At 38.4% G+C, this 13,050-nt stretch overlaps 1 protein-coding gene across 1 annotated transcript; it reads right to left on the reverse strand.

Moving 5' to 3' along the window:
• Window positions 1-3,176: 3,176 nt before the first annotated feature.
• Window positions 3,177-13,000, reverse strand: NHLRC3 (NHL repeat containing 3). Its single transcript, XM_064504908.1, has 7 exons — window positions 12,815-13,000; window positions 11,360-11,512; window positions 10,345-10,492; window positions 9,669-9,869; window positions 8,397-8,488; window positions 6,661-6,773; window positions 3,177-6,142 (listed from the first exon to the last, which is right to left on the reverse strand). The coding sequence occupies exons 1-7, from the start codon at window positions 12,896-12,898 to the stop codon at window positions 5,914-5,916; spliced, it is 1,020 nt and encodes a 339-aa protein (XP_064360978.1). The 5' UTR covers window positions 12,899-13,000; the 3' UTR covers window positions 3,177-5,913.
• Window positions 13,001-13,050: the final 50 nt, after the last annotated feature.

Genomic DNA, 13,050 nt, shown 5'->3' on the forward strand with positions numbered 1-13,050 from the left:
TTAGTGTCATCAGTAAATTCTGTCCTGGACTTCCCAAGTCCATTTCCAGCTATTTAGCAATATATTGAGCAGCACAGAACTACTTTTTGATATACTTCATTTGTAATCTTTTAATTATTCATCCATAATTATCCCCTCTTATTTCACATAATGTCTTTATGGACATTTGGCAAGAGATGCTGTTGAAAGCCTTGCAGAAATTCAAGCAAACTGTATCAGCCAGCTCTTCCTTACATACACGCTCAGAGATTCTTCCAAAATCTTACAATAAATTTACAAGGCACGGCTTCTCCCTTCAAAAGCAAAATGGGCTTTTCTTCAGCATTTCATGGTTATGGATATAATACATGTATTCTTTTATTACAGTTTATGTCAAGTAGCAAAGTACAGCTGTCAGTTCCTTTGATTCTCTCCAGAATCCTCACACACAGGTTTTTCTTTTTTTACTTCTTTAAACCACATTTGCCATTTTTATTTCCTCTAATACCATGGCATCTTTAAGCAAAAGTTAGTTTTTCATAAATCTTCTGAAAATGCTTAATGAAATAAACACCTGCTAGCAGTTTATCAGTTTAATAAGCCTTTTGCTGACACTTCGATTTCAGCCAGATCCTCTGATAAAGACCCTGTCAAGAAGTGTTACAACATGAAAATTTTGCTGAGTTCTTCACCAGTGAGCACAGATGAACACTTTACAACTCCTATGGTCCACTCTTCCTTCCAGAGGTTCCTTTATACCTTGACCACTTAGTCACCGAAGATCTTTTGACAACTGTCAGAGACAGTACCGTGCTGAGAGCTAGAAACAAATTCAAAGCATATCAAATTATAGTGAGGTAGTATTACCCCTGTACAGCACACAGCACTAGTACAGGCTTTGTGCTGACAGTTCTAATATCCATGCTTCCCATCAAGCAGTGAGAATTCTTTTGGATCCATTTTTAATAGAAATAACTGTGAACACATTTTGAAATTAAAGCTTTACTAGTTTTCCACTACAAGGCCATTTTTCTGATCTAGACAGTTTACGCAAGGAACAGAGCAAGAGATGACTCAGTCATCATCTGTAAATGACTCCACAGAGAGTAAGAAAAAAAAATTCCCATATTAGATATCTGATCTAGCTGAAAGAATAAAACTTAACATTTTCTTAAGGTTGAAGACCAAATAAATCAAGACTGAAAATAAAGCCTTCCCTTTGTAATGATAAGGTTTATTGCCCATTTGGAAAAACTAAAATATACAGATGTTAGTTATTCAAGAGTTAGATTTCTTAAGTAAAGTCTTAATGTGTTTGTAAGAGATCACATTGTTGCTCAGATAAAATTAGTGGGCTCATTCCTGAAGTAACTGGTTAAGGTTCTTTCACTTCTGTTTTGCAAATCCAGTTACACAAACATAATTGGTTTTCTTAAGCCCCTAAACACCCGATCTTATGATGAAGTAGATCTATTCATGTCCCATTTATACTAGCATTACTTTGTCTCTAATGCAGGAAGAAAACATCTTGCGTGAATAGACTGATATGCTCTCGCTTTCAAATTTCATGTAAGCAACATCACATTAAGAGATGCTTTATGAACACTGGAATACTTAAATATTTTGAAATATTTACATCATGTAATACATCTGTGTTCAAGTTTATTGGTGCTAACTGCTGGCAAAAACAATTTTTGCAGATGTAAACCTCCCAAATGTAGAATAAAATAATAACAATAATAAAACATCATAACAAGGTTTACACAAAGGCTGAGAAAGGAGGGCTGCAATGAAACTAGTGAATCAGACCCAGTAAGCTTAGCTCTAATCTCACTCAGGGTCATTTCTGTAGGGAAATATACTGGCATTACTCTTTTGGTATAATTATGCTGCTACAGTAATACCATTATAAATTATTATGTTTCCAAAGCAACATATCAGGAGTAATTCCATTGAAATCAATGGCAAAAGGAAGAGAAGAATCAATTCACATACCCAGTAGTCTCTGGATACTGACTTACTGATTTTTTTTCAGTTAGACAAAATAATGGAAATAAATAAAAGATGGGCATAAATCCAGTAACAAGATGCCAAAGTGACTCTAATACAATTATCTGCTTATGTTTAAAGCAGTCTATTTTGAAAAGAGAAAGGAAGCCTGGAGCAATTCATTATTATTGTTGACTAATTCAAAACACTCAGAAATTATCAGCTGTTTACATTTACCAGTATGTAATTATGCTGAGTAATAATGCCATGCATCGGCAGGGGTTTGGTGCCCTCTTATGTTTTAAGTAAGCAACTTCAGTGATCGCAAACACTTACTCAACTCTTACAGATAGATCACTTGTGAAGGCTTCTCAGATTGTAAGCTGTTAGGAAAGTAAGTATCACCTTCCCCTCCAGATTCTACTGAGCTAGTTCAGCCTCACTAAATTGATCTTTCCTGGCAAAAAACTTATCCAGGCTTCTTTTATTTTGACCAGACAGATATACTTAATGAATTGCTGACTATAACAACACCGTATTTACTCAAAAAATGGCTGGTTACCATCACTGAGGAAAATCAAGATGAACTGTATTAATAGCTCTTAGCATCTGACCTGGTCTGACCTTCTGGGGAATGTTCATCCAATTCACAATGCAGGTATTTATTTAAAGACTTGGATCAATTAAAAAAAAAAATTGCAAATTTGGAGACACCACAACCTGAAGTATCCTAATTTCCTTTATTTGGATGTTTCAATGATAATTTCTCTCCCTTAAAAACTGGCATCTCATAACTACATTAAAATTTGTTGGATTCTAGCAATTATATTATGTTTTCTCCTTTGTTCAGTGAACACTGTTCAGTGGACACTTTCTTCTTGTGCAAGTATTTCTACCCCATAAACAAGTCCCTTCTTGATCTTCTTAAAACTAAATAAATTGCTCTTCTGGAAATAAATCCTGATTCTATATTAAGAAGTGTTTTTGTTGGTTTGCTTTTAATTTCCATATTAACGTAAAAAGAGTATACTGTTTAAATAGTTTTGATACCAGGCACTTATGTAAGTCATCATCCTATTTTACTAATTACTCAGAGGAAAACATCTGGGAGAGAGACTTATGTGCATTTTTTGTTACATAAATTGGAATGATGTGAAATAGATGGGCCACAGAAATAGTAACGTATAAAGACAACATAGAATTTTAGATTCCATTTTAGTAAGGTATTTAATCATTTCTGATACCAACGTTCAAGTGCTGCAAACCCCATATATAGAAAAGTAATCCATTGCAATGAAATGTTTTGACATTAGAACAGAAATAAAGAACCCCAAACTTTCACACTGGGAAATCCTAAATATATTTTACCAAATTATCTTAAATTTTCCAGAGATCAGTTTCAAGATGATACATAAGAAAACTCTCACAAAGTTAGCAAGCAAATGTACAAATTAATCATTTTCTCAGTGTGCTCATATACACAGAGGTAAGAAGGAGTCTGGCCATCTCATACTAGTCACTAATGAATATCTTTTCTTATCACAGATACCCAATGCCTAGATGTAATATAGATATAGATATTTTGGCACTATAGTCTATTTCAGTGAACTCAGGCAATCAGGTGAGTACTCCCCATCTCTAGGGGCTGCAAATGTGAAAAAGAAAGTTGAGAGCAGATCCACGCATCAGACTTGTATAAATAAGTTACTTGTCAACATCCAGAAGTACGCTACTCCTTTACTGGACAGAGAAGCAAGTTCCCAGAGAGCTTCTAGCCCTGTTTTAAATGGATGTGACAAAGAGCAAATAAATAAGGAGGGGAGGTGTTGAGGAAGAGTGGGCATGTCTGGATCCCTTATACCACCAAGATATGCTCAAACATAGTTAATGATATTATGGTAATATTTTTAAAAAGAAATTCACCTCATGTAGGGGAGAAATAGCTACGTGACACACATAGCAGAGATCCCTGAGCTAGTGGAGACCTAGTTAGGAAATCCACACAACACATTGCAAAACTATTTGGAGCTACCCACCTTGGTCTAGAAGAAGTACTGCTACCTTTTCAGCTAATAAATATGGCTTACAAGCTCCTATCGAGCACCACATGAATGATGGATCGTATTTGCTAGTGTAGAACCCTGAACTCCCTGTTCTCAGATTGGCATGAGGGCAGCCAGGTTAGATCTTCTTTTGTTATTGTGGAGATAGCCAACAACAAAGCATTTGTAACTAGTGAATCAATCTGAAATAGCACCAAAATCAGGACATCAAGCTCCACAGCTGAGTTACCTTTTGTAACATATATGAACCTGCTTTTCCTGGTCAGCTTTCCCATCTACTGACCAAGAAATTTGTAGATCACATGCTGAAACTGCATCAAATTAAGATGCATTTGCTTTTGATGACACTCACTGAAGCGGATATTTCCCATCAGAGTAATTCCATTTCCCATATCCCTATCTAAGGAAGTGGAAAAAAATGCCTCTTAGCCTGTAATTAGCATTTGAAATAGTCCCTGCAGTAGAGTAAGTGTGTGGAAACACAAAAATCCTCCCAAATGCTTTCACTGAGAGTAGATGAACAAGGAATGAGGGTCCACAGCTTTAGAGAGGAACTCACTTATTCACCATAAGAGTCATTTTTGTTCCGGTCTAGCCTGCCATGCCCTTTTCTCCACCATTTCCCACTATGCTATGAAATGAACAAACTTAAAACCATCTAACAACATGTAAAAAAGCTAGAATCACCCTGGACTGCGAATGGAAGGAGAGCTCTGAACCAGTATTCATATTGAGGAAAGCAAAGTAATTGTGCAATTTGAGTTCTGAACTGTATGTAAATGAGCAAATTATACCTACGCAAATGCACAAAATCTGAAAATGAGTTGGACAGTACCTTTTCAGAACAGAGCCTGGAGACATCTGCAAGTATATTGGGATAAGTTCTTCAAAAGAAGAAACTTATGCAAGATATTAATGGAGTTGTTGCTGAGGGGGCAGGGGAAATCTAAGTGTAGAACATTAAGCAGCTAAACTTCCCCAAAACAAAGTGACAGATCATTGCTGTTAACTGACTGAGCTTCAGATCAATAAGATTAGGAGAACATTATATGTTATCAGGTCCCTAATGCTGAATAAGAGTTTCCTAGCAAATTCTGATTTGTTTACCTTGAGGAACTTAAATGACTCGAACTTCAGTACGTTCCATTATGAAATCCTGGGGAACAGAAAACTCACTGACATAAATCAAGTCAGGTCAAGAATTAATTTAGTTAAGAATCAGTACTTGGCTGCTGTGCACACACTTTTAATTTAGTCTGAAGTGCTTGATATCAATTTAACTTAAACCTATTACAAACTTGACTGCTTTAGCTGGGGCTAAAAACTTCGATTTCAATACTTATGTCATTAACCACCTAAAGCAAATGCCAGTGTCAACAATGACATCAATATCCAGCAGCATCTCATTCAACACCATAATTCTACGTTGTATTCAGTGTTGGACAATGTTAGCACAAAGATCCAAAACATATGAAGAAATATTAAAATGGCTCCCAGGAAATCAACTATTTAGACCACTTCTCTCAGCTAGTTCTGCAATGCATGCAGGATGGGTACAGGAGTCTCAAGATGAAACTCTAGACACTGAAGAGCAGCTGCGTTTATAAAATTTTATAAAATAAAATAAAGATACTTATCAAAGTCATTTTCCAGATCCAAGCATCAAAAAGAAAAACCACCATAACATCATTAAACTGAGTGACAGCCCAGGACAGTTCTCCATGACTACAGAATGGCTAGGGCAGTTTGTGAGCCCTAGAGTTCTGGGAGCACAATGTTCTGTGCTTGTCTTAAGGAAACACAAGCTACAGAAAACTCGAGAAAATGTGATCATAGGTCTTACATGCCACATAGCTTGTGCAGTAGTAGTTGTGGAAAAACATCAGTTTAAGGGTATATATTTTTGCACTTGCTGGGCTCCAATCTCCGCCACATAAATTGCTCCGCTCTTCATGTCTACATCCACAAGGTGTGGTTTGGTTTCATCTGCCAGCTGGATTGTGCTGACCACAACACAGTTCCCAATAGACCCAACAGGTGGTGCTGCCAAGATGGATAACCGGTTGATATTCAGCTGAGCTACAATCAAGTACTTGTCATTGGCAGTAAATCTGTGAGAGAAGAAATGTGCTTCTGAATAATGAACTCCATATGACATCTCATGTTAACACAGTCATGCACTTTTAAAGAAAAAAACAATCTTTCTTAAGCTATGGGATTTTGAGGGCTACAACAGACTAAATGCAGTGAAAAGTAAAGAATTAACTTGTAAGCCTTGCTCTATATGTTGCTGCTCCTTGAGCCAGATTATGTTACAGAAAATGCGTTCAAGACAATCTTTCTTCCTGCAAAGGTTGCAACAGTAGGGTCGACAAAACACAACAAATTCAAAATGAAGTTCCCAATCCTGCATTTAAATCCATGGGGCTTGTTATGATGTCGGGGTTCCCATGTCATGTCAGGATTCATCTATGCAGACCTTCTCATGGGATCAAGGCCCAGCTCCCTACCACCTACACTGGTTAACTCCTTGTGATCAGGCACTAGATACCAACCTTACGCTTCACCAACAAAAGTGTACATTTTATTCATGTAATTGTATATTTCTAGAAGAACTGTTCAGTAATACCTGACAGAATATGGACCACCTTCTGCAAAACAGCTGCTCCAAGATCCCAGCCATTCCCCTGTGACTTTATCAAAAACCTGGATTCTTTTGTTGTCTCGGTCCGCAACCCATACCTATTAAGCACAAAAATCATGGCTGTTCACAAATAGCACAAATCAAACATGTTATTTTCTTATGTGAACAGTCAAAGTATCCTGAAGCAAAAAGAAGTATACCAGGGAAGAACACAGCTCCACATTCAATGATGGGTAAGTAAGTACGACTTCCAGATGTAAAACAAAACCTTAAAATTAAGATATGCAAATTATTTTATACCACTTTAACAGAGAAGTCAGTGTCTTGTCCCTGTTTGTGGCTATAATACAGATATACACCATAGGACCTTTTCTTAACAAAAGAAAAAAAAAAGTGAGGACATATACAGATGTATTTAATTGTAAAGATAGTGCTTTGTCACCAACTGACAATTCTGTTTTTCAACATAGTAGTCTCCTTTCATGACCTAGGCCCATGAGATCTGCATCTGCAAATAACTCTGATATGCCTAATCTTACTACAAACATTGAACAACTTAAGAACCAAGGGCATTTTCAGCATGTTTTGTCTAATCAGCTTTGTGGGACTTATCTCCTTCTGTCTCACCCCATGCTAACTAGGTTCACAAACATTGTAAGCTAGCAATACCACTGGACGGTTCCAGTGAAAGCATCTCACTCACTACAATCATTGAAACTTTGGCTGTTGACAACCTCTCAGTCAGGTAAGTAAACTTTATAATTTTCTCAGGATATCACCTGAAAGAGAGCAATAAACAGGTCTAGCTCACTATTTTTGACTGAAACACTACTACAGCATTCTCTCAGGTTTCTTAGGAATTCACAATGGTTTCTAACCTAGGCTAATGATCAATGCCGGTGTCTGTGAATACGCGTACTTACTGTTACTCTTCTACCCAAAGGTATCATTTTCCTATGCTTCTTCCCACCTGAATTTTGTCAGAAAAGTGATATATGTGTATATTCCTACTCTGGCTCAGGCGGCATGGATAGAATTAGCTCAAACCACTAATATAAGATGTTTTAGCTAAGCAATCTGATGAAAATCAGATCTGAAGCAGATTAAGGAGTAATCACATAATTCCTTCTACAAGAGCAGCAGGAGTGAAACCTAGACTATGATTAATACCTGGCAGAAGTAGTATCTTAAATGCTGAGCAGCATGTAGAAAAGGACAGTTATCCACAGCCTAATCAGGTCCCTACCTTCAGCTTAAGCTTATTTGAAATTTTCTAGATATGAAATTAAAGTCCTCTGAAGAATCTTTGAAGACATGCCAAAGTCTCCCAGGGGCAAGACTTCATAACGTGTCACAGGAAGAAGGTGTGGGTGCCAAAGCACTTGGTAGACATCTATTAGAGAACATAATTCTCCTGGACTCTAACAATGGCAATCTGTTAGAAATTGCAAAAAGAGCAGCAGTTTGTTGCCACATGGACACTGACAATGTAACTGATCAGAATCAGCTTCTTAATCTGTAAGCCAGCTACCTCAGTAGGATCTTCAGTATGAAACTTCATCTCATGACTGCTATCACACTGAAGATTGTAAGCCACATAAAATAACTCATATCACAACAGTTTGATTAAAAAAAAATAAAAAATACAATTTCTATTATTCAAATACATGTAAACAACTGTGTTGGAAGATGGAAAAAAAAGATCTCTTTTTATTCTTTACCCGTCCAAAAGAATCCACTGTTACACTGTGAGGAATCTTGAATTGACCAATGCCAGTCCCGTTTGGTCCACGCAGCCATATCTCTTTATAATCTGAATAGTGAACACCGTGAAAAATAAAAACAAAAATCATGGTAAGGAAACAACAAATAAGTTAACTTTGATTTTAAGTCATTTCTTGCAAGGTTATTTTGAGTTATTTTTAAGAGACAGAGTTTCTAAACCCAAAATTCTTAGACCCAATACTCCTGATACATAAACCCAAGAGAGTACAGGAATTACTACAGTGAATGTTGCATTATTATTAGTAGTGACAGGATTATGGTTACAGAAATGTAACCACTAGTGCTCAGCAGGCATGGCCCAAGGCTCTGTTATGTCAGATACTGTGTAAAAAACTGAGAGACAGTTGGGCAATTATGAAATTCACTCATTTACTATATTGATTTTTTTACGTTTGTTACTTGACAGTTTTGAGCCTGTTTTGAGTTTTAACAATTTACTGTTTTGCAAACTGGATGTTAGCTGACTGTTTAATGAAGTAGGCAGCGCAAAGGAGAAACAGCAACTCCTCTTCTAGTCCCTAACTGCGGACATATACAGACTCCTCACTCACTGCCCCAATCAACACTGACCATCTACTCACTGTCCATCACTGGAAAATATGAGCAAGCCAATTAGAATCATAGAATAACTTCAGTATAGAAGAATCTCTGAACACTATCTGGTCCAACTCCTCACTCAGAGCAGGACTAACCTTGATAACGAATCCAACTTTGAAGTCAGATCAGGTTGCTCATATCCTATCAAGTTTTGAGCATCTCCAAGCGTGGAGATTCCACAGCCTCTGTCAAGCTGTTCCAGTGTTTGATCACCCTCATGGAGAATTTTTTCCTTCCAACATCCAGCTGGAGCCCATCCCCTCTTGCAACTTTTGTCCATTGCCCCTCGTTCTTCACTGTGTACCTCCAAGGAAAGTGTAGCTCTGTCTTCTCTGTACCCTCCAATCAGTGACTTGAAGACAGCAATAAGATTTCCTCTTAGCCCTCTCAAGACTGAACAAACCCATTCTCTCAGACTCTCATAGGGAAATTTCTCCTAAAGTGACTAGCAATAAACCAGGTTCTAATCTAACAATGTCTTCAAACTACTTTTAAATGAGAACTGCACTCGGTCCCAGTTATTAATTTTCTAAAATTGTGTTATTTAAAATTCAATTTTCAGTTGTCAAAATTCAGTTGTCAACTGCTGTGCAAGTTTATTTTTTCCATACCTTTGGACAGTTTGAGCAATCTGTTATTCGTCCCTCCATCTCCATCCACAACATAGATTTCCCCAGTTTCCTCTACAAAGATCTCTGCCGGTTGATCAAACTGTAGGGGATTCAAGCCTGAACCAGCATTACCTGGTGTGCCCAAGATCTGCATAAGTTTACCTGAAGGGCTGTACTGTTTCACAGTGTGCCCATATTTCCCTGAATTGAAAAAAAAAAGTGCAAGAATGTCTTAACAAAACAATAACTATTACAGTTATTCCTGACACTTTAAACTGCAAATAACAAATCAACAGATAAAATTCTATAGTGAGAATATGTTTGTGGGCTAGTAAATCCATAGGCTATAACAGTATTCATCCATTGTACTGGGGTCACCACCCTAGGGCAGCAGGCGAGTCCAGCCAAAAGATACTTTTTTCCTGATCCTTCTCCCAGACAAACGACTAAATTTATGTTTCCTAAGTTGAGAGGCTATAAACAGAAACACAACATAACTCATGAGCCTTCAAATTAGTTTGTGCAGTACCTGAGCAGTTTGTTCAGAGCAAGAACACAAATCTGGCTCAGCACTGTTTGGGAGCTTTATTTAAATAAGGGAGCTGTTTAAAGTAATATCTGCAGTATTAGCACTTTCTTCCCTGCCTAATACTTGTCATGTCTCCACTATGCATACCTGTTCCAACATCTGCAATCCACACTGAGCTATCTGTTGCGGTGTTTAATACAAAGATACCATGAGGCATTTCAACTGTATTATTCCATGAGTAAAGAAAATAGCCTTCCTCTGAGAACACAAGCACCTTTGGTATGTTATCTCCCCTCTGAAAAGGCAAGGAAAAAAAAGGTCTATTAAAAAATATTAACCAAGTAATTATACTTTTGAAAATTCTTCATTGAAAGGTTTTTGCAATGTTTTATCAATCATGGAAGAGTCCCGAGATTGTCAAATACTGCTACATCTCATTTTTTCCATCTCAGAAAGGAAAGAGAGAGGAGGGTCTAAGTTTAGCATGCAAAACCTTCCATTCATTCTAGATTTTCAACTTGAACCATATGGAGTCCAGCTTTCAGAGCAGGCAGGCTCCTGCAGCTATCTTGGTTCTTTATTTTGAATCTTGTTACTATTTCCTTGCTGAAAAATACACCGAGCATAACAAAGGCATAAAAATTGTAACCGTACTTGTTACCTGCATGATATTCTAAGTATTTAAGCTATGCTTTATAATTAAAACCCACCACTTTCTACAGAGAGAACACTTCTAGCAGTACCAACACACTAAACTCCAATTACTGTAACTGCCTGGAAGAGCTGCATGCTTTTGGTTTCATGGGAAAAGGCTGAAAGAGGAGAAGAGGACCAGACAGTTGCCCCAGAACCACATTCTCTGAATTTTACTTTACGGTTGGAAAAAACACTGAGCCCTGGCTTTTCAGCTGACAGAGCTACTGTAACTCAATTAGGTTGCATCATGCATCCCCACCACCAAAATGTAATGCTTTTAAAAGCATCAAACAGGTACAGTCCCAGAACTGTTTAAAAAAAAGGGATATAGCAGTGAGATCTGTATTTCCGTTTTCTCTAATTTTGATAGAATAATAATTATTTATATATATTGTGATCTAAACTAGGCACTCTATAGGCAAAAATACAAGGTTAACAAGGAGAGAAGTCTGGTATTCTCACTCACTTGTGCAACATAGACCAAACCATGAAGAGAGTCAACAGCAACGCAAAATGTTTGACCAGTGAAGTATTCTGGAATTTTAGGCCAACCTACATCCAGCTTGTACAACTGCTGCTGTCCACTCCAAGGAGAGAAGTAATCAAATGCTTTTAAAAGCTGGAAATATAAAAATAAAGATCTCTTACTAGTTACATTCCATCATGAAGGCATGCAGGTTTAGATCCACTTTTAATGAATATGAAGAACAGATAAACCAGCAATAAAAAGTAACTTTGGACTAAATATAATAAACCCATTTGTCCAGTCTAAATTAAGGAGAAAGAAAAATAGATGTACCTTTATAGCTATGGTTTTGGCCTGCAAAAGGGAAAATTTTGACAAGTGCTGGAAATTAGCTAATGAAGTCATTTGGATTTGGGGAGTTCTGGAATTTTAAGGCAAAAAACCCCCATGCTGTAATTTCTTACATCAAAGTTGCTATTATTGTCTGTAAATCATCCCAAAGGGGAAAACAGTAGAAAAGGTTCCAAATGCAACAGAATGAATAATCACTTCAAAAAGATATGAGAACAAGCAAAAAGCAGAACAAAAAGAAAATACAGATCAAGAAAGAAAACTACATCTTAGAAATAGGGAACTTTAGGATAGCAAAACTGAAGCCAATGTACACATTGTTAAGTATAATGGAAAAAAAGAATCTTCCACCTTTTTATTTTTATAGCTGAAGAACGGAAACTAAGTGCAGCTACTTTGCCACAAGAACTAGATGAACAAGAACAGAAATGGCAGGATCAGGCTACAACTAGGAAGCAACAAGCAGTTATCCTCACGGATCAGTGCCGCCCAATGTTTTTGTTAACAATCTTGTCGGAATTGGGAATAAGTTAATGATACAGAGTTAAGAACAGCTTAAGACAAGAATATCATAAAGAAAAAGCTGGAGAAGTAAAGTGGGGTGGAAATTTGGCAGCAAAAAGTGCAAATTTATAGGCTCAAGGATTAATAAAAATTTGTCTTATGAACAGAAAATATACTGTGTGGAAATCCCTGATAAACTGTACACACCTACCCAGTGTACACATCTATCACACAGAGCCTGTAAGTCACAAAAATAATGTAGCCATGAAAGAATCCAGTTACATCTTAGATGATGTAAGACATGCTGCCAGTGGGGAAAGAGTACTATTACACGTATCATAACATTATTCATAGCAACAACACACGGTTCCACACAGCGCTGCCCAAGACGACCTATGGCAGAAAAGGCAGAGGAAAGGCAGGAAGGTGAGAATCGGGGGGGGGGGGGGGGGGGGGGGGGGGGGGAAGAAGGAAAAAAAAAGGGAGAGAGACACCGAGGAGGAAGCTAACAGAAAATGAGCTCCCCGCACCGCAAGCAGGCACCGCCAAGGACGCAGCCCGGCGAGCCGCGGGGGCGCCGGGGCCGGCCTCGCCACCCACCTGCGAGCCGCAGAACAGCGCCAGCAGCGCGAGCAGGGCGCCGGCCATGGCCAGCCGCGGCCCCGGCTGCCGCCTCCCCGTCATGGACGCCGCGCGGGGCGGAGGCGCCGAGGGCCGCTCCACCCGCCCGCCCCGGCCGCCGGGCGGGCCGCGTTGCCATGGCAGTCACGTGGCCGCACACCTCCCGTCGTCAGGCGGCCCCGCGGCGGAGGGGGCCTGCACTCCTCCTCCGCGGC

Source organism: Dromaius novaehollandiae, chromosome 1 (genome assembly GCF_036370855.1).
Source record: "Dromaius novaehollandiae isolate bDroNov1 chromosome 1, bDroNov1.hap1, whole genome shotgun sequence".
Classification (NCBI taxonomy): domain Eukaryota; kingdom Metazoa; phylum Chordata; class Aves; order Casuariiformes; family Dromaiidae; genus Dromaius; species Dromaius novaehollandiae.